The sequence below is a fragment of the Drosophila melanogaster genome, chromosome 2R, assembly GCF_000001215.4.
Source record: "Drosophila melanogaster chromosome 2R".
NCBI classification, from domain to species: Eukaryota; Metazoa; Arthropoda; class Insecta; order Diptera; family Drosophilidae; genus Drosophila; species Drosophila melanogaster.
The window spans coordinates 24,390,662-24,411,446 of record NT_033778.4 but is presented as its reverse complement, the minus strand read 5'-3'; the positions used below and the strand labels follow the sequence as shown (position 1 = coordinate 24,411,446).

General features: G+C 49.0%; 3 protein-coding genes and 1 long non-coding RNA gene across 13 annotated transcripts; 2 read left to right on the top strand and 2 right to left on the bottom strand.

Moving 5' to 3' along the window:
• The first annotated feature begins 372 nt into the window (after positions 1-372).
• On the top strand, positions 373-6,852 carry SerT (Serotonin transporter). Of its 3 annotated transcripts, none has more exons than NM_001382130.1 (8): positions 897-1,051; positions 1,573-2,060; positions 2,208-2,484; positions 3,795-4,005; positions 4,062-4,514; positions 4,628-4,922; positions 5,490-5,690; positions 5,750-6,852. In NM_001382130.1, exons 2-8 carry the CDS (start codon positions 1,875-1,877, stop codon positions 6,431-6,433), a joined length of 2,307 nt encoding a protein of 768 aa, NP_001369117.1. In that variant the 5' UTR covers positions 897-1,051; positions 1,573-1,874; the 3' UTR covers positions 6,434-6,852. The 3 variants fall into 2 exon arrangements, with proteins under 3 accessions (NP_001286839.1, NP_001369117.1, NP_523846.2); NM_001299910.1 differs by having other exon boundaries at positions 373-1,069.
• Positions 6,853-6,919: 67 nt separating this feature from the next.
• On the bottom strand, positions 6,920-11,419 carry Rpn8 (Regulatory particle non-ATPase 8). Of its 3 annotated transcripts, NM_001274239.1 has the most exons (3): positions 11,344-11,419; positions 8,083-8,383; positions 6,920-8,015 (listed from the first exon to the last, which is right to left on the bottom strand). In NM_001274239.1, exons 2-3 carry the CDS (start codon positions 8,255-8,257, stop codon positions 7,174-7,176), a joined length of 1,017 nt encoding a protein of 338 aa, NP_001261168.1. In that variant the 5' UTR covers positions 8,258-8,383; positions 11,344-11,419; the 3' UTR covers positions 6,920-7,173. The 3 variants fall into 2 exon arrangements, with proteins under 3 accessions (NP_001261168.1, NP_523845.2, NP_001261167.1); NM_079121.3 differs by lacking the exon at positions 11,344-11,419 and having other exon boundaries at positions 8,083-8,442.
• Positions 8,767-19,318, top strand: Slik (Sterile20-like kinase). 6 transcript variants are annotated; one of them, NM_166669.4, is made up of 14 exons: positions 8,767-8,886; positions 9,639-9,784; positions 9,962-10,401; positions 10,467-10,665; positions 10,729-11,039; positions 11,107-11,247; positions 12,264-12,339; positions 12,401-12,756; positions 12,813-15,044; positions 15,108-15,214; positions 15,272-15,404; positions 16,172-17,152; positions 17,933-18,034; positions 18,244-19,318. In NM_166669.4, exons 3-14 carry the CDS (start codon positions 10,078-10,080, stop codon positions 18,391-18,393), a joined length of 5,112 nt encoding a protein of 1,703 aa, NP_726441.1. In that variant the 5' UTR covers positions 8,767-8,886; positions 9,639-9,784; positions 9,962-10,077; the 3' UTR covers positions 18,394-19,318. The 6 variants fall into 6 exon arrangements, with proteins under 6 accessions (NP_726441.1, NP_995936.2, NP_001014549.1 ...); NM_206214.4 differs by lacking the exon at positions 16,172-17,152 and adding an exon at positions 11,556-11,597 and having other exon boundaries at positions 17,933-17,959; NM_206213.3 differs by lacking the exon at positions 8,767-8,886 and adding an exon at positions 9,063-9,612 and having other exon boundaries at positions 9,676-9,784.
• Positions 19,319-19,469: 151 nt separating this feature from the next.
• lncRNA:CR44813 (long non-coding RNA:CR44813) lies at positions 19,470-20,670 on the bottom strand. The gene has a single exon (NR_124729.1). It is a non-coding gene; the product is annotated as a long non-coding RNA:CR44813 (long non-coding RNA).
• Positions 20,671-20,785: the final 115 nt, after the last annotated feature.

Sequence of the window (20,785 nt, the reverse complement as noted above, 5' to 3'; positions counted from 1 at the left end):
ATGGTGTACACTGCCCAGGGTGCTCCAGTGCGCAGGTATCGCTCCGCGCCACAGACACTCTGTCTAACAGCAGAGTAATCAGCCTGTCTGCTCCGCCTACCCCAACCACTGGGAACGTGTGCTGCCCATCTGGAGTCCAGATGACCGTGCACCCCATCGCACCGATCCGCTATTCTCAGTGCCGCTGGCGATTCGCAATTACGCGGAATTAGTGACTTGCCCACTTGGCAATCCGAGTCGAGTGTGCACGCCACGCTCGCAATAATAATAATTAGCAAATAAATAAGCAAAAGTTCAGTTCGACGCTAAAAAGCGCCCAATCACCGCAGTAAAATCGAGTGATCAACTGGCAGCATCACGAGTTTCAAAATCATATTGCTCCGGCTCTTCGTCGGGTAAACACAACTGGAAATCCGCTCCACGCGAATCAAGATATTTTATTTTTTTAAATCTCTTTGATGAAGTCGACCGTCTAATTTTCAAGTGAGAAGTGGTGAACTTTAAAGTTAGAATATTTACTATATATGCTTTTACGCAATTATCCATACCAACTCGAAACTGAATTAGTGAAACAAACGCAACTTGTGCTTGGAGTCTGTCAATCGACTGGTCAGGATAGTAATGTGGCAAACTAGGCGCTCCTAATGGGCCACGCCCACAGCAGCGCCCACTTGTGCGGAGGCAGGGGGCGGGGCGGGCGTTCAATCAACTCGTTCGATGAGCAACAGTTTGCCGCAATTTAAGTTACGCTTTGCCACCTGTCGAGTGCCAGCTTCAGAGCCCCCAACCCCAGAGGACGCAGTGGCCACAGCCGAAGGACACTCGGCCTGCCGACGACAAATCGGCGCCCGCCTGCGCATCCAGCGTATAAAAGGAGCCATCCGGCAGCAGGACTCACCAGTTGGCCCAAAGGAGCGGCGCGCGTCTCTCAAGTCGGACGCATGGAAGCCAGAAGCACCAGAAACCACCAGTGCAGTGCCTTGGAAGTTGTTCAAAGTGCTTAATTCAAAGTGAAATAATTAAAATCATCTCAATCAAGGAAAATATCTTTGTAAGTTAGATCCAACAAGTAAGTCTAAACCCCCATATTCCATTGTAATAGTTTCTTAAAAACATTACTTGTGTCAATGATTTATGTTGCTTAAACTATATTTCTTAAGTTCAAGCAAAGCGTTCTATTTGAAATAGTAGTTTAGTTACAAAAGCGATTCATTTAGAAAAAATTTGATACATTTTTAATATCAATCAGACTTCCATTTGTTCAAATATCTGATGTGAAGCATCTGGAGAATAACTCCATATCTCTAAGTGGCTTTTAATTGTTTTGAGTTTCGCTTTTCGGGTCGCATTTTTAGCACTTGTCTTATCAGAACGCTCTCATTAGGAAATTCCGTCGGCACATTTGGCCACTTTCTTCATCTTATCTGCTGTTTGGCTTCGTGTGTGGGCCACAATTAAATGGCAATTAAAACGTTTGAGAGTTGGGAAAGGGGTTTGAAAGAAGATGGGGAGAAACAAATGGCCATCGTTAGTGCAGCCCCATTTAATGCGATTGCTTAACTCCGGTTGCAGTTAATTGCCAGTCGATTCAGCGAGGCCAGCATGTGAGGAGCCGTGGGAAAATGCAATTTCCACGACCACAGCGCTAAACGGGCCGGAAAAGCGGGAAGTCGGAAAAGATAGGGACAGCAGGTGGGCGAGGAGCAGTGAAGAGCAGGGAAAAGCCGCAAGTAGAGCGCAGATTTCGCTTTTTCTGGCCCCGGACTGAGTGCAGATCCAGAGTTCGGCTGGCTAAGCTCGTGCCGCGATCGGCGTACACTGCCACGCCTCCAGGCACCGCGCCCCCGCCCCTGTCACGCCCCACGCACCACAAGATGGACCGCAGCGGGAGCTCCGATTTCGCAGGAGCAGCTGCCACGACGGGCCGCTCGAATCCCGCGCCCTGGAGCGACGACAAAGAGTCGCCAAACAACGAGGACGACTCCAACGAGGACGATGGCGACCACACGACGCCCGCCAAGGTCACCGATCCACTGGCCCCCAAGCTGGCCAACAACGAGGTGAGTTACCTTGACTTAACCATTAGCATATAAGCACCAGTTCATATGGAATTAATGGACGGATGGATTGTCGGATGATCCGAGATATATTTTATTCCATAAGCTAAAACCTCCATCCTTGTACCATCATGTTTGTGTCCCATTCAGCGCATTCTGGTGGTCTCCGTGACGGAGAGGACTCGCGAGACCTGGGGACAGAAGGCGGAGTTCCTCCTGGCCGTGATTGGGTTCGCAGTGGATCTGGGCAATGTGTGGCGCTTCCCGTACATCTGCTATCAGAACGGAGGCGGCGCCTTCCTGGTGCCCTACTGCCTCTTCCTCATCTTCGGTGGACTGCCCCTGTTCTACATGGAGCTGGCGCTGGGCCAGTTCCACCGATGTGGTTGCCTCAGCATCTGGAAGCGCATCTGTCCGGCCCTAAAAGGTGAGTGTAAAAACTGGAAGTTGTTTCTCTAACAAATGTACTGTAACCATGTAACCATGTAACCATGGCCTTGAAAAATGATGGGCAAATAAACATGGATGCGCCTGGGGCTTGCGAACATATTCCGGATTAAATGGCAATTTAAATGAATTTCAAATATTGAGTTTTAGTCGCAGAACGTAAAAAACATGATTGCATATTGGAATCCATAGGCCATTCAATATTTACGCACTGATTTCGCCTGCGGCTCCAGCATTTTGTAATGAGAAATTAAGTATACGCAGCGTGGCCCTGCGAAAAGCGTACGGAACATGAGCTCGTGTGTTGTTGATGTCTGATATTTCACGCTCGGCCGAGCAATATTGTCTCAGCCAGGCTCCGAGGACACCCGCACTTGTGGGCCGCAGGACCTCAAAGGAGCAAAGTTTGGGGCCTTTCAAAAAAGGAACCATTCATTGTGTATGCCGGCGACATTATCAAGCGGCGAAACGGATAAGAGGCACCCGTTTGTTGCAACAATTACCGAGTCATTCAGGCGGAACGCACAAGGCCCAAATCAGGACATTCATCCGGGCTCAAGGCCCTAATTAAATTGTTCCAAATTGATTTACACCAGCGATGAAAAGACAGCCAGCCCATCCACTGGGGAAGGGGAAGTCGTATTCAAAGTTTTGCATATCGAGTTGATAATTCCATTAGGTGACAAACAAAATGCATGGGCTGCTGCTGCTCCTAGGGATCTGCGCTCGCTTAGAGACCGCTCCACTTCTGCCAAGTCACTTTGTCTAGGCCAAATCTCTCTCCACCCAGCTCCTCCACTCCCTCGTCGTAAAAAGTCCAAGAGCAAACACCACTTTGCGGCAGTCATCATTTGCTCAACAAGTGTTTGCTTTGGCAACCTTTTGCCGAGCGACTCGAAATGAAAAGCGCCGGAAAGAAAGGACGGAAAGCCAGGCGAGTGGAAAACTTAAGGGGAGAAAATCACGTGACGTGTCTTATTGGCCTCATAAGTGACGGGCGAACCTCTGAGGGTGGTTTGTATAAAAGCTGAAACTGCGAATTGTCACGCGGGAATATTCCAATTTCTTTGCCGATTCTCCGTTGGTCGTTTTCAATCAGAGATATTGGCGCTCCTATCTCCTAGTTGAGCTGGCTTCAGGAGCAACCTGTTGTTGGCTTCCAACTCGCAGCCTTGTTAGGCGAGCAATTAGGGGATTCGTTGGGGACTCGGGGAAAGATTCTTGCGTTCCCAGAGGAAGTTTAAGGGTCCTTACTGAGCATTTAACATACAATGCGCTCCAAACTTGCAGGCGTGGGCTATGCGATCTGCCTAATCGACATTTATATGGGCATGTACTACAACACGATTATCGGCTGGGCGGTATACTACCTCTTCGCCTCGTTCACATCCAAGTTGCCGTGGACGTCGTGCGATAATCCCTGGAACACTGAGAACTGCATGCAGGTGACCAGTGAGAACTTCACGGAACTGGCCACGTCGCCGGCCAAGGAGTTCTTTGAGTGGGTACCCCTGCATCATATTCCTAAATTTGTGTCCTTAAGCGAATGACTTGCAGGCGAAAGGTTTTGGAGAGCTACAAGGGCAACGGGCTGGACTTCATGGGTCCGGTGAAGCCCACGCTGGCACTCTGCGTCTTCGGGGTCTTTGTCCTGGTCTACTTCTCCCTGTGGAAGGGAGTGCGCAGTGCCGGAAAGGTGGTGTGGGTCACCGCTCTGGCTCCTTATGTGGTGCTAATCATCCTGCTGGTTAGAGGAGTTTCCCTGCCCGGCGCGGACGAGGGCATCAAGTACTACCTAACCCCGGAGTGGCACAAACTGAAGAACTCCAAAGTCTGGATCGACGCCGCATCCCAGATTTTCTTCTCCCTTGGCCCCGGATTCGGAACCCTGCTGGCCCTGTCCAGCTACAACAAGTTCAACAACAACTGCTATCGCGATGCTCTCATCACCAGCAGCATCAACTGCTTGACCAGTTTCCTGGCCGGCTTTGTCATCTTCTCCGTTTTGGGGTGAGTTCTCGATAGCTTCTTTTCGAAGGGTCTTTCAGACTTTAAGTACCTCAATAACTGGAGCTTAGAACTTATAGATCTGAAATCTTTTAATGTCACTTCATCCCATAAAGGTACATGGCCTACGTCCAAAAGACCTCCATCGACAAGGTGGGCCTGGAGGGTCCGGGGCTGGTGTTCATCGTTTACCCGGAGGCCATAGCCACGATGAGTGGCTCGGTGTTCTGGAGCATCATCTTCTTCCTGATGCTGATTACCCTGGGACTGGACAGCACCTTTGGCGGATTGGAGGCGATGATAACAGCGCTGTGCGACGAGTATCCGCGAGTGATTGGCAGGCGCAGGGAGCTGTTCGTCCTGCTGCTCCTGGCTTTCATCTTCCTGTGCGCCCTTCCCACGATGACCTACGTGAGTACTCGACTGGGATTCGGTTAATTAACTCCTAAGCACTCGCCATACATATGCATGCATGTCCGACTGGCCCATTTAACGCTCCATCTGGCTGATGGCTGCCCCTGTTCAAATATGCTAGCTAGGAGTCGATGGATGGCCGTGTTAAGTGCTTTTTATCGTCCGCCAGTTTATCTCCACACACTCACTCCCTTCCTCTCCTGCATTTTTATCACCTGTCAAGACGGGTGGACTTGTTTGCCTTCAGCCCGGTCAAGCAACCACCACCGGGTTCTTCCCCCCGCCACTTTATCTGATTACATTTGAAATTGTAATTCGCTGCCTTTTCTATTCCTGCCTGTTCTGGTCACTTGGCCACTCCGGTCGGAGTGACCAGTATCGGTCAAGGGATCAAGCTATTCAATAACTCAGGCCTCAGCCATTAATCAGTGCCAGTTAAGGGAGATCCTGTTGAGTGGATCTGATTGCTATGATACTGAATTCGAACTTATTCCAACATGTGTATGATGAATAGTATTTACCCCTTATTGGGAATTGGAATTTAATAAAGCACATTTTATTTAGGGTGGCGTGGTGCTGGTCAACTTCCTGAATGTCTACGGACCCGGGTTGGCCATCCTCTTTGTGGTCTTCGTGGAGGCAGCCGGAGTCTTTTGGTTCTACGGAGTGGACCGCTTCAGCTCGGATGTGGAACAGATGCTGGGCAGCAAGCCAGGCTTATTCTGGCGGATCTGCTGGACGTACATCAGCCCTGTGTTCCTGCTGGTGAGGAGATGGGATAGGGTCAAGGATAAGCTAAGATAGTAACCACGCACTTTCCACAGACCATATTCATTTTCTCCATCATGGGCTACAAGGAGATGCTCGGCGAGGAGTACTACTACCCGGACTGGAGCTACCAGGTGGGCTGGGCGGTCACCTGCTCGTCGGTGCTCTGCATCCCCATGTACATTATCTACAAGTTCTTCTTCGCCTCGAAAGGCGGCTGCCGCCAGAGGCTGCAGGAGTCCTTCCAGCCGGAGGACAACTGCGGATCGGTGGTGCCCGGCCAACAGGGCACCTCGGTGTGACATGACCACGCCCAGGTTCACGTCAACATCCGCACCAGCTGCACGAGCATCAAGATCTACAACCTCAACTGCAGCAGCAACAGCAACAGCTTGTCACCAACAACCTCAGGGGCCGAGGGAAGGAGCTGCTACTCAACTAATCTCAACTGCAACCATTCCTGCCCGTCGGAAGATCAGTATCGGAGCCGGAACCACCAACAGCAACAGCAACAGCATCATCATCATCATCACCATCAGCATCAGCATCGGATCAGCAGCGATATCATTAGCTCTAGTCTTAGGCAGTCGCACAGCCATAGTTTAAGCCTCTGCTCGGTGCAGAGCAATCCCATGGCGACCACCAGGATCCCACTTGCTGCCGAGGACAATAACTGCTCGCTGCGACTCAGCAGCTGCCAGCCGCTTAAGTTCCCGCTGGCCAGCGAGTGGCTGGTCTAAGTGAGCCTCCAGTCTACACCGGAGTCCTGCAAATCAGCCATTTTGCAGGACTCCCGTGCATAGTGCTACAATTCGGAAAGGAGGTGCCAGGAACTCAATGTTTGATCTAGTTTCTGATTGCTTTGCAAGCACATAGTGAACCTAAGTATTCTAGTTGTTGGGTCATCGATGGTGTTAGCAATGGAACCCTTAGCCTTAGTTCGTAAGCGTTAACTAGCTCAGCTGTAAGTCAAGTGAAATTTGGTAAAATGCTTTCTAAGTAATAACTGCTCTAAGATAGAGAACGCCCTGTACAATGCATTACTCAACCGTTTTTGTGCTCGGGGAAAGGCAATCGTAAGTCAGCCATTTACGTTGCCTCTCCAGCGAGTTTAGTTTGTTTTAAAATATAATTTCGGTTTTACGAAATACAAAAACACAAGCCTGAGCGGTTTTAATACTAGGTATGCTGCTTCTAGCAATATTAGAGGAAAGCAAACAATAGGAGTATTTAAATTATTTAATTTTTAATTACATAAACTTGCCATTAGTTAGTTACGCGAAATAATAAGAGGGAGCTTAATTTCGTGTGGAAAATGAACGATGAATGGTAGCAATGCTTGATTTCTGAGGCCACTGCACACCCTCGCCGTATGGTCTGCAGATGAGTTCCACTTCCTGGAGAACAGAAGAAGCAGCAGCTAGTCCTGCGCCCGCTGCTTCTTTCGTTTGCGACGGGGTTTGCGCTTTTTCTTCCGCTCCTATTTGCGCGAACCCTTGCCGCCTTCGTCCTTGCCCTTGTCGGCCTTCTCCTCCGCCTTCTTGCCGTCCTTGTCCTTGGTCTCCTTGTTGTCCTTATCCTTGCTATCCTTATTCTTCTCCTTGGCCTCCTTGCTGTCGCTCTTGCCCTCCTCGGCGTCGCGGTTGGCCAGCTTGTTGTTGATCAGGTTGTGCAGGGCAATGATCGAGCGCACCATGGAGGCCAGGTAGACGACTAGCATTTGGTCGTTGGTCTTCACATACATTGTGCCCGTGAACTGGTCATTGGTTATATCGGGCAGCAGGTTGAAGATGTCCTGCAGCTGGTAGACAATCTGGTGGTTGATTGGCATCTTGCTGTCGCCGACGCGCTGCAGATACTGCTTTATGTCCCGCAGCTGGGCATTCAGGCCTTTCAGACCCATGAGCTGGTTGGTGATCTTTTGCGACAGGCTGCCCACGGTTGTGTCCTTGATGTCACGCAGCAGATGCTCCACGCCCACCTCCTCCGCCTCCTCGGCGCCAATCTCGCTGGGCACATGCTCGAAAGTTTTGCTGGTCGGAGAGCCGTCGTCATGGACTTCCTCCACCGATATGTACGCCTCTGTGGGCAGGCCCAAATCCTTGGGCTTGGCGTCGATGATGACCAGCACGGAGTTGGGACAATAGCGCCGGACCAGCTCGTTGATGGCTATGTCGTTTTGGTGGAGCTTGGGACCTGTGTGATACCATCCCACAACCCGTTCCCTGGCGTTCACCTTTTTGAACATGCCGTACATATTCTCCAGGTAGTCGTGGTCCAGGAACCACACCGACTTGTCCTTGTCATCCTCGTCGAAGGGCACTGGAAGTCGGGAGGGAATTCTTTTGTTTTATGGCCACGACTTTGGATATTCAAAGGCAGTACTAACCTGCGAAGCTGTTGGACACATCGAGCACTCCCTTGGATCGCCAGCAGCCCAGAAGGACTCCCACTACGCGCTTCTGGTTGCCAATCTTTCCCATCCGGTTGAAGTGATCCACCACGGACAGCAGAACCAATGGATGCACTATCACTTTGTTTACGCTCACCTCCTGCGACGGCATGTTTGTGCTTTTTCTGGGTTTTCGGTTCGGGGGCTTACTATGACCTCTGCGCCGATTGATAGGTACCGGACTGATTTGTTTTCGACGGGTTTGGCTTCCTGCGACTCCTGTTTTTCGCTAAATTACCTGCAATTTGCGGCAAAAAACTCAGGCCAAAATGACAAGCAGAAACGATTTACAGTGTGGCCGACGCCTCGCTTTCTGAATTTATTTCAAGGCAAGCAAAAGCATGCTTTTCTAAAAATGATTAACTGGTCACACTCGGACTCGGAATACAGCATATTAAATATAACATATTCATTATTTTCCTACACTTACATTTTAGAACAATAAAGTTGTCGTGTTCTGGAAAGTAGTGAATTGATATCGATTTTCTACAGCTGTTAAGAAAACCTAATAGTTCTATATGTTATAAAGGGAAGGGTATAGGAGGACCGGATTGCTGGTGTATAAAATCACCCATCCTTGGTATTTTTGGAGTTTTGTTGAACGGCCACACAATGCTGGTGGAAAAATCATGAGAGGAAAAGCGCCGTGCAAACAGTTAGAAAGTGCGCAATCGGACAGCGGAAGTGCGGAAAAGAACGTTTGCTGAGGCTGCACCTGCCGAAAACCAGCTGTAAAGCAAAGTAACTAAGCAGCAGCCGACTTAACTTATTATTTCCCCCTCTGCGTGTGTGTTTGCATAAGTGTGTGTTGTTTCTGTTTTTGCCCTTGGCGAAGGCAAATAGTGCTGCTCTCTTCTGGCACAGATGACCTAAACGGCCATTTTTCGCCGGCGCTGCCAGATCGCCAAACAGGGTGCAATTGCAGCTCAGTGGCAACACGAAGCGTTTGCGCGAGAGAAATTTCCAAGCATTTTCGGGGTAAAATACGCTTCAAATGGCTTAGTGTGCGGCAAAAACAGTCAAAATAGCGATAGTGCAGTGATAGATAAAGCCGAAAACCGTGAAAGTGACTGTGTACGAATGAGGTAATACCCCATTCCGTTTGCGTGCGTCCTCAAGTTTCACGCCCATTCGCCGCTATACTTGCTCCGTAATCATCAATGGGATGTTGAATTTAGTTAAAAGTGCGCGTGTTGTTTACAAATTTCACGAATTACGAGCTGAGCAGTGCGAATTGAAGGCGCCTCTACGAATTAGTCAGCTTTGGCATCCGTAAATCCCGGGTTTCGCTGCAATTTCGGCGTAAATAGGTGTTCGGGTGTCCGTCTTGAAGGGGGAGAGGGGCTTAAAAGCCCAGAGACCAGCTCACAAATACTCGCAAGCAGAGACACACGCACACACACACACGCACGCTCTTTTGTCTACGTCTTTGACTTTTTCTCGTTTGTAATCATTTCCCTCCCATTCGTACGTGTTTTTTCTACAAATATTAGAGCTCGCTAGCTGCTAATTAAATTATAAAACATACAGAACACAGAAGCGCTAAAGACGGGCCAACCAAGCCCACAATCCCCGCTTTTTGGCCTATTTCGCTGAACAAAAAAAGAGAAGGAACCGAGGAGAGAGTGCTGCAAAGAAGGTGAGTTTAGGCCACGATATCTGGGCTATGGTCTGCGTTCTAGAACGGGGCAGTTCCACCCCGGATTCCGATTCAGAATGAGATTCAGATTGAAACTTAGAGCTAGACTTGAAACCCTGCCAAGTCTGTGATATACACCTGCCCGTTCAATCAATAAACGCTTGCCAATGTCCGCAGCTTTCACCAAATCTAGTTTTCCTGCTTGGACTCTCGCCCAGGAGCTCACTATGTAGACTCAACCCAAGAAATCATCATCGTCAGCAGAAGCAGGGGAAATCTACAAGAGAGCCAACATGTCGTTTATCACCAACCTGAAGAAGGTCTTCCACCTCGGCGGGGGTGAGGCCAAGAAGAAGCGCCTGTACAACAACATCAAGATGGACACGGATCCGGCGGAGTTCTGGGAAATGGTCGGCGAACTGGGCGACGGAGCCTTTGGCAAGGTTTACAAGGCTCAGCACAAGGAGCAGAAGCGATTTGCTGCCGCAAAAATGTGTCAGCTGGAGGACGAGGAGAACCTTAGCGATCACATGGTCGAGATCGACATTCTGTCGGAGATCAAGCACCCAAATATAGTGGAGCTGTATGAGGCCTTTTCCATCGATGATAAGCTGTGGGTGAGTATATCGATGTACTTCAAGTTTTATCGGGATTATGAATCATTCCTTGAAATTCCTCTCAGATGCTCATCGAGTACTGCGACGGAGGGGCCCTGGATAGCATTATGGTGGAGCTGGAAAAGCCGCTGACTGAGCCGCAGATTGCCTATGTTTGCAAGCACATGACCGAGGGTCTCACCTTCCTGCATCGCAACAAAGTCATCCATCGTGATTTGAAGGCAGGAAACGTGCTTCTCACAATGGAAGGTGGCGTCAAGTTGGGTAAGTTATCGGTGCCCTTTTCCTAAGCCGAGACGATCTCAAAGTGAAATCAACTCATTTCAGCGGACTTTGGCGTTTCGGCCAAAAACAAGCACACCATGCAAAAGCACGACACCTTCATTGGCACTCCCTACTGGATGGCCCCGGAGCTGGTGCTTTGCGAAACTTTCCGGGACAACCCGTACGATCACAAAGTGGACATCTGGTCACTGGGCATCACGCTCATTGAGCTGGCGCAGATGGAGCCGCCCAACAGCGAGATGTCGCCCATGCGAGTGCTCTTGAAAATACAAAAGAGCGAGCCGCCCAAGCTGGAGCAGCCTTCTCGATGGAGCAAGGAGTTTAACGACTTCCTGAAGAAGTCCTTAGTCAAAGTGGGTAACCCTAAAATCTGTTATTTACATTCCATTCTAACTTTACTTTTGTATTCCTTCTGAACAGGATCCGCAGGTGAGGCCCACGACGGATGTGCTGATGCAGCACGCTTTCATCAACAGAAATCTGGATGCCAAGCCTATCAAGGATCTGCTGCTTGAGTACAAGGCCGAGGTCGTGGAAGAGGTGGTGGATGATGAGACCGAGGTGAGTGCGCCTTGGAAGCCCATGGATCCCTGTGCCCAGCACCGCACCCTTGTAGTCCAACTGCTAGATGTGATGATAATTTCTACGTTCTCTCACCTCTCCAACTGCTCTTTCTTCTCTCTTACACGCTGCCGCCTGAAAACCCAACCAAATCGCACCGCGCGATACATTATTTTATATGTTTATCTTCGTTTCTTCTCGACTATTCTTTGCCTTGCGTTTATGTTACGTTCTGTTTTGTTCCGCCAAAATGTCGCAATGTTTGTTCTTATCATTTGTATGTGGTTACTTGGAAATAATTGATATAGAAGCTTAAACGCCAAGTGAAGCGGCGCTCGCTCTATCAGAGGGTTGGTAAGTCGTTCTACAGCAAGCCGTCCGTGCTCCGTCCGTTCCTGGCACCCGCACCCCTCCCCTCCTCTGTTTCTGCATCCCAGGCACTGTCCTTCAAAAGCGGACCCACAATTAGTTTACTTATTTTATCAGCATTGCCAAATGCCGCTTATCACTTAGCTCCTCTGTCGGAGGCATACTTCGCTCGTTGTGTTTGTTATTGTACTTGGCTTCCTCCGTAAGCCCTCGCTATCGGTTTCTTGCGGTAATTATAGGCAGCACACTTTCAATCACACACGGTTTTAAGTTACTAATCAGTCTGACCAGCACATAGCTGACAAAAGTGTCAGTTTCACTATCTATAAGCTCCTTACGTTAAGACTTAGATATTGTTTATGGAGCAATAACAGATAGAATTTGCGAACAATGCGTTTATTGCTCAACGTCGGATGTAAACAAATTCTTTTAGGGCTGTTTTGGGGTATGGCAATAAAATGAATCTCGGTGGAATTTCAGAATCGAATATTATGCTTATTCGGCATGCCGAATGTAAGCATAGTTTGGCCGTAGGATTGCTAACGCTATTGTAGTAAGAGACAAGTAGATCTGCTAGCCGAACAGGAATTATTTAGGAACGACACTACGTATGAATATGCTAATAAGCTGTATTTAATCTTTCTCAGGAACCCCGCAACTCGGCGCTCCAGCTCGACCTGGACGATGACTCTGCTTCGCTGCAGAGCCAAGACATTGACAAACGTAAGCATATGAACTTTGGTGCATAATTTTCAAACCCTGCTCACGAAAAACCCCTTCACAGTTCCAGGTACACCTACATCCATTTTGCGGGATGCCAAAGAGCAGTCCCAACCAAGTAGCAGTTTACCAATCGCAGCAGCGGCAACTGCAGCAGCAGCAGCTACAACCACAACTAAAGCAACCACTCCGGACAGACCAAACCACACAAAGGATGACAATGCTGAAGCGGCAGCCCAGCAGCCGCCTCATACCAAAGTGCCTGCTCCAGCGCCGCCGTCGTCCCAACAAACGCCACCACCGCAAGTTCAGCAGCCACCTACACCACCAGCCCAACCCACAGCGGCTGTGCTGCAAAAGAAACCCGAAGATGTGGCAGCTGTTGCAGAAACATCTGAGAAAACCGAATCCGACAAGAAGGTAAACACAACTCATTCAGTTAAGTAATGCAAACTGATTTAAATTCTCCCCCATAGCACTTTGTCAAAAAGGGTAAGGCCCCGCCCCCGCCGTCCCCATTGGGTCTTGCAAATGCCAAGCCGGCTGCCAGCGACTCCCAGACGTCTCCCAAAAAACTGGCCACTCCCGAGCCCACTTCTCCAGTCACCACGGCTATTGAGGTGGCCATTGGCCAAGAAGCGATGGAGCCCAAACCGCAGCCGCCATCGCCCACAGCCTCCTCCATTGTGTCTGTGCAATCGGTGGCCTCTTCCAGCTCTTCGGGCAGTGTTTCAAATGCTGTTCTCAGCTCGAGCACTTCCCTTATTACCATCAACAGCGATCCACCCACACCGCATCATCACCAACCGCTGCCACCTCAACCGCAGCACTTGATTTTGCCAAACAGCTTGGAGTCGGTGAGTCAGATAACAGTCGTGACCAGCACCCATCCGCCGGTAATCATCGACAACTCGGTGATGCCACCGCAAAACGAGGTGATCATCGTATCCAATGATATGAACAAGAGCACTCACCTGCATGAATCTTCGACGGACGATGATTTTCCATCGCTGGACGACAGTTTGGGTGATGCCACCACGCCGCCCCACAAGCAATCCTCAATGATATTGGCTGTTAATGAGCCAGCAGGTGTGGTTCCTGCTCCTCCGTCGCAACCGCAAACGTCTTCCACTGTTCACGCACGCAAACTGGATGAAAGTGAGGTGTTAATCGTCAGTCCGTCCTACGCGGATGATGACTCGGCCTATAATACGGCATCTGGCAGTCATAGCCACGATCACAGTGACCATCTGATGGACACGAGCCACGTCTCCGTGGTCACCGTGGGCGATGAGGGAGTTAAGGTGAAGGACAGCAGCAATGAGCTGGTCAAGCGTCAGCCCAATGGAGTTGGCATTGTGCCGGAAGACGTAAACATAATTGTAAACCGATTCAAACAGGAGAAGCGGTCGCCGGACAGCTCGCTGAGCGAGAATGGCTCGGTGCGCGGACGGCGTGGTATTGAGGTGCTGGTTGGCGGCAGCGGAGGATCCGACGTGGACAGCATTGGCACAAACACTAGTCAGGAAAGCCGGCACGAAACGGATCACAACAACAAGCAGCAGTATCCAGCGGCCGCGCTGATGCCTCCACCACCTCCCTCGTTGACGAATAACCACAATCACGAGACCATTGATGAGGAAGAGGAGGTGGTGATCCGACCCAAGGCTAGGGTTCCGGCCGTAGTTAAGTCTGCAAATGCTCAAGGTCTTACCAAGGAAGAGATTGAGCTGCGCAATCTGCGCAAGAAGACACGCAAGCGCACCCGCAAATTCGAGATCGATGGCGTGCAAATGACCACCACCACAAGCCGAGTGATCTACGGGGACGATGAGAACGGACGAATCTACGATGATCACGACTTCCGTAAGCAGGAGCTACGTGAATTAAAGCTGCTGCAGAAGCAGGAGAAGAAACAGCAGACGGAACTGCACTTAAAGGAGCAGCAGGCCAAGGAACAGCAGGATCGTCGCTTTGAGCAGGAGCGCTCCTCGCTGGAAAAGACCTACGAAGCTGACATGGATATGTTGGCGCGACAGCACAAGCAGCTGGTGGAAAAGACAGAGCAGACGCAGGAGAACGAGCTGCGCTCCTCATCTAAACGCATTCGCTCCGAGCAGGAGCAAGAGTTGAAGATCTTCCGAGAGAATCTCAAGCAGGAGATCCGACTGCTCAAGCAGGAAGTTGACCTGTTTCCCAAGGACAAGCGCAAGGATGAGTTCAAGCAGCGGCGCTCAGCCATGGAACTAGACCACGAAGAGAAGGAACGCGCCTTCCTGGATTCTTTAAAGGAGAGGCATGAGCTTCTACTAAGGCGATTAAGCGAGAAGCATCGGGACCACCTGGCCACCATCAACCGCAACTTCTTGCAGCAGAAACAGAACGCCATGAGGACGCGGGAGGCACTTCTCTGGGAACTAGAGGAGAAGCAACTTCACGAACGACATCAGTTGTCCAAGCGGCATGTAAAGGAACTATGCTTCATGCAGCGACATCAGATGATAATCCGGCACGAGAAGGAGCTGGACCAGGTGAAGCGTATGTTGCAGCGTAAGGAGGAGGACATGGTCAAGAAACAGACGATGGAAAAGCGGGCGCTGCCAAAGCGCATCCGTGCGGAACGCAAGGCGCGAGATCTTATGTTCCGTGAATCCCTTCGAATTTCCACGAACCTAGATCCTGAAATCGAACGCGATCGCTTGAAGAAGGTATAAATGAATTGTGGTTTAAAGACAGAATTATAATTCAACTAATCCCTATTTCAAACACAGTTCCAGGAGCAAGAGAAAAAGCGTTATATGCAGGAGGAGCGACGCTTCGAAGTCAAGCATCAAAAGCAATTGGAAGAGCTACGCGCTACACGCGAAAGCGCCATAAAGTAAGTAGCTGTCCAGCTGGATTCCCTAAGCATATACTTATACTATTCCTATTACAGAGAGCTGGAGCAACTTCAGAACGAAAAGCGAAGGGCTCTGGTGGAGCACGAACACTCCAAGCTTTCCGAGATCGATGAGCGACTGAAGGGGGAGCTGCGCGAGTGGCGCGAACAGTTGGTGCCCCGTAAGCAGGTGTGTATGCAAATCCCCGTTTGAGATCCGCCCAAGAGCGCTCTCAGCCAAAAGCTCTCCGCCCTATTTCGTTGGTGTTATGTGTTTTTTAATGTACAAAGTAGATCAACTCGTTTGATATAAGTTGGTAATGATACTTATTGTATATTGATTGGTTTACGGTAAACTGTGGTGTCTTGTGCTCCCTATATCCTTTAAAACTGAAACCCATCCCGACCCGTTCCGTCAAAGTTGTGCGGTTTGTAGATGAGCATTATTCGACGTGAAGATGTGAAACAGGTGGAATAACTATTGGTCGTTTAATTGTCTGCTTGTCATACAGTTAAACGGCTTCTGACTCATTTCTTTATAATGCTAAAGTAGAGGCAATGAATCATCAGTGAGCTAATCTATTTTGAATTGAAAGGCGTGTCTGCCACTGATACGAGAACTGGGACAAAGACAGACGAACCCCAAGCTCATCTTCAAACCGCTGCAACTAGATTGAACCAAGGCTGAACTTAATCCAATTATTTTTTCAACTTTTTCTCTCTCTTTACACCCACGCAAATGCATTCACTTTGGTGGCCTACTGTACCTACTACTACCTACAAAACTTAACCAAAAACAAAAAACCGAAACCGATAACTGATAACTGATAAAATTTAAAACAAAATATAAAAATGCTTACCGCTGTGCTTCCCAACTACTAACCAAAAACCAACCAACCAACCGATCAACGGATTTGGTCATGCATGTGTTTAACAACCAAATTGAACCGAGCGTAGGAGCTGAATCGACAGATCAAACTGGCCATTGATCAGCACGAAAAGCGTTTTGGTCTTGTGACCAATCGCGAGGAGTTCGAGGATCAGGAGGTCAAGCTGCCCGCCCACTTGCGAAACATTTACAACGAGCGATCCTCACGCATTCTGCCCCGCAACACCTTTATCGACCCTCAAAACATGCCGCGCTCTCGCTCCTCGCTCCTAATGATGGGGGGTGGTGGCAACCGACTGTCCAACTTCCGCGGATCAGCTCCAGATCTTAGCCGCAGTGTGCCCAACACTCCTATTATGCACAAACAACAGAGATCGCAGATGATAGGCGATCAGGTGCTAGAAGAGGACGAGGAGCAGATGCTGAGCGAGCAGATGAAGCGGGCCAGCGTCGCCACGCTTCCGGCGCAAAACCAACTTCGCCTTATTACTCAGCTTCCGGCAAACGAGCTCGTGAAGGTAGTGACCTCCACTCCACCACTTAACAGCGCGGAGGATGTGAACTCCAAGCCATCCATGAGCACATTCAGAGGCAGTACGCCGCCCAAAACACCAGATGATCTTGGCTTGGTCACCAATCGATTCAGCCGCCTGGACACCAAAGCTGCAGCGGAGGCCAGCGGCGTGGAGTTGCGCATTCACGAGGGACCAGTGCTAACCGCTCACACTCAGCGGCTGCTGCACACCACCTCCTTTGCTATCAAGCGACCCTCACTGGCCAGCCGGAGCAGCGGCAGATCCTCCCTGAGCAGTGCGCAGTCCATGTACAACATAAATGAGCTGTCCACGCGGTTCACCAGTGATGCGGACCTGATCTTTGACTCCGGACGCAAGGCTGCCGCCCTGCTAGACGAAGTGCAACCGCAGCTACGGTCCTCCGTTAAGCCAGGACATAGTCGCGCCAATGGAAGCGTCGTCTCAGCCGACTCGGCCGCCTCTTCCGAGGATATCTACTACGACCTGTATGCGGCGCAGTACAAACTGCCGAGAGTCAATCAGCGGCAGCACAGCTGCGAGGAGGACTCGTCGGCAATCTAAGAGACGAAGGCGTAGATCATCGCGATCAGCACTTGCCACGTTTCCGCAGCCAGTTTCCCGCATGCACCTCATCTACTACACTAACCAGCCAATCAACCTGTACTCACACCTACTGACACCAAATCAACCTGCTTTTCATTCCTCGCTGGTGCTGGCTAACTGCACATTCCTCGTAGAACCCCTTCCCCAAACACTTCATCCTGCTAACCGAATTTGTAAAGCTTTTCTCACCTAATTACCTGCAACGGAAAATGCCATACATTCTGTCTTGCCAAAAGTTGATTGTTTGTTGGAAATGCTATTTTAATGAACGAAAGTGGATTACTTGTTTGCCTATTTTTAATGTTAAAGTATTTTCTTGACTTGGATCAGCCCTCCGCCTCCAAATGCATTCCATTTAAGCAGTATTATCGAAGTACTTAGTAAACGAAAATGAAAAGAGTATAACGAATGATAAAGAATACAGTCCACATTCCATTTAGCAACATGCCAAGCATTTGTGTAGCCATATCTTACTCTAAACATTCTTATAACTATGAAATACTTACAAATAAATATTACCATATCGCAAATTTCATGATGCTTCACTGTACACACCCACTCTTATATATAAACACCCACATGCAAACAACAACGCGCTGCTATCGAAAACCAAACAAAAACCAAACCGAATCAAAAATCTGTATCCAAAAACTTTTCTTGCCGGCTCTCCTCTTCTCGTAATGTGTAAAGCAACTACAGCAACGGCTGCAACAAGAGGTTAGTCCTTTGATCTATCCCCAGTGTGCTTCCCAGCCATTCGATACGACCCAGGGCCCTGAAACTGGAGCTCGCGTATCTGATGGTTCCGGAAGGCACTCCGTATTCTATGTATAGTTATTCAGCTCTAAGTGTCCTACTAATGCATGCGCTATTCAGCTAACTTCCTCCGCCCTTTCTACTCTCTAACTTAATAATGTATAGATTGAGATTGAATGTTGTTGCCCAGTAAAGTGCATCCTTGCCCTGAGAAATACTAATGATACTCCTATGTTTCGCACCAGCGCCTTGAGGAAACCTTCGCCCAACAGCTGGACGAGATGGAGACCCTGTACGGCGGCGCCCTGATTGTGTCCATGCCCTCGGACACGCTGCAGCGAGATCACTTCACCGGCTCGACGCGCAGCAGCCTCAGCTCGTATTCCGAGGGCTGAGGCCAAGAAATCACAGTGCCCGGGGACGGGAAGCAGCCTGTCGAACCGGCGAACAAAGGAACTGCAGCGGCAGCAGCTATGACAGCTATGCAGAACGTAACAAAACAATTGTCAGCCATCCATTAAGGCTTCCGCCAGAGATTGAGCGCCTCTGCTTTGCTTATATATGTATATGTAAGAGAGAGTATATATGTTTTAGATGGTCATGTATGTATGTAAGTCGGGCCAAGCAGCGCGTCGGGTCAAGCTTAGTTTTTGTGTCGTAAATGTATTGCATAAGTTTAATTTTATTATCCTTCAGTGTACGTTAGCCTATTGTTCTATTACTATTATTATTATTACTGTACATGTCTATCGATCTGTCGAAATTCAACGCGATACAATACCATATCTTCGAATATACATGTTACATGTATATACATACATATATGTTATGTATGCGAGAACCGTCGTGGGCAAAATTAAATTTACTTAATATTTATCTACGTTTAGCACACCACTCACACTCCCGCAGACAAGAGGACAAACATACATACGTACACCAAACAAATATTTTTTGTTGACCTTATCGCTATTGTAAATATATCTATAGTACTTGTATCTTAGCTATGCAACTTAACACACACACATACACACTAGAGACAGAGACACATCCACGGAAAGTTTAGCAAAAGTTAATGTGTAGCAACAGAAGAAATATGTGAGATGTTGGGATTCCATGAAACAAATTGTGTGAGCGCTCGAGTTTTGAGCTGCAGACGGACGTAGATATGCAGATCGATAATGAGGGGCCGTCGGGTAACAGTAAACGATATTTATATTTGTACAAGTTTATGCTTATATATTTTATATAAATATATATATATATATTTAAAATAAACAAAAACAATATTCAACAAAAAAATATTAAAAGAAAGAAAAAGACAATTAACGATCTTTTATTGGGGAGTAAGGCCCCTTGGCCAATTACACGAAACTTATTTTCCTCATTCCCAGATAAATTCAATTTAGCAAGATTAAAAGCCAAACTTTGACGACGAAACTTCAGCGAGTTAACTGCAGTAACTCAACTTGACTGGAAGCTAAAGTGAAATTGTGCTTGAGCGTTGGAAAATATGTCAGGACCGAAAATGGCCAAACTCTCGCCAGCATTCCAATGGCATCCGTCCCCTGGGTCTGGCATTTCTCTAGCTGGGCGATGGCATGCTGTGCCTTTCGATTACATGGTCAACGGTGCGTATGGGTAACGTGGTGGCACTGCAAAGAATTTTCCGGCTTTCGAGAGCGTGGTGTCACTACCAAATTCCAGCATGTGGCGGCTGCATTGGCCACTGCTAGATCCGACCTTCCTGCTGCGCCCGCCTGCTTGGCCAGTTATTGCAGCAGTTATTGGTGTCTTGGTGTCTTCTCAGGACCACACCCTCAGTCCATTCACTCAATCAATTCGCCCCTAATCCGAGCTGAGCCTCCACCCATCCGCATCCTCCTGCTCCTGTGCCCCGGCGGCACAGAGCTCTTACTCATCTTTCCTTTTGCATTGTCCATTTATGTATTTTTATATCACATGTGGTGGCATGACGAGCGCACAGAAGTATCCGCAGTCGCAGACCCTAGCACATGCCAAGCCTAAGGGAAAGTGCGGGCTTGTCGGTTGCCTGGATTCGGGTGGCTGGTGTGGCGCCACCTCCGAAGTGCTTGTGTGCTGGGTGTGGGTCGCGGGTCCACTGCCAGTGCCAGTGCCATGTCCGCTGCCTTAGTGCCATTGTTGTCCAGTTTAAACGCAACATGAGTTGCTATTAATAAAGCCAAGGCACTTGTGGGACCTGCTCGCAATCGACGAAGGGTTAGAAGTGAAAGTACTATAATGTAATTAGCTGGAAGATGGGCAATAACTTCAGTTATTACCCGGAGTAACGAACTTTTTTTTAATTGTAAATTTAGTAATAGGAAAGGTCTTAAATATTTCTGGTCCATCATATTATTTCGAGCACTCAACAACCAAGCTGCGCTTACCTTTCTCTTATGCACTGAGAATAGAACCATACTACAGTCGAAGTTCGCCCAAAGCCCAAGTGGTTATTTTCCTCACAAGCTCGGAATGCCCATTGAACTGGCAATTGTAACCGTACGCCGCTGGTGTTATTTAATTGAAATGTGAGAATGCGCTTTTCCAGCGCTTCCACTTCACAGGAACACCCTCGCAGCGGCACTCACACAAATGCATTACGCTTACACTCGTTCGCCAGGAGTCCCATTGAAAAGTGGCCAGTGTTGCTGCCGCACTTGATGTTGCTGCTGTTGCTGTTGCTGCTGATGCTGCTGCTGCAGATGTGGCAGTCGTAGATGCCGCTGCTACACAAGATGGCACTCGAGCCATGCCCGTGGGCCTCGT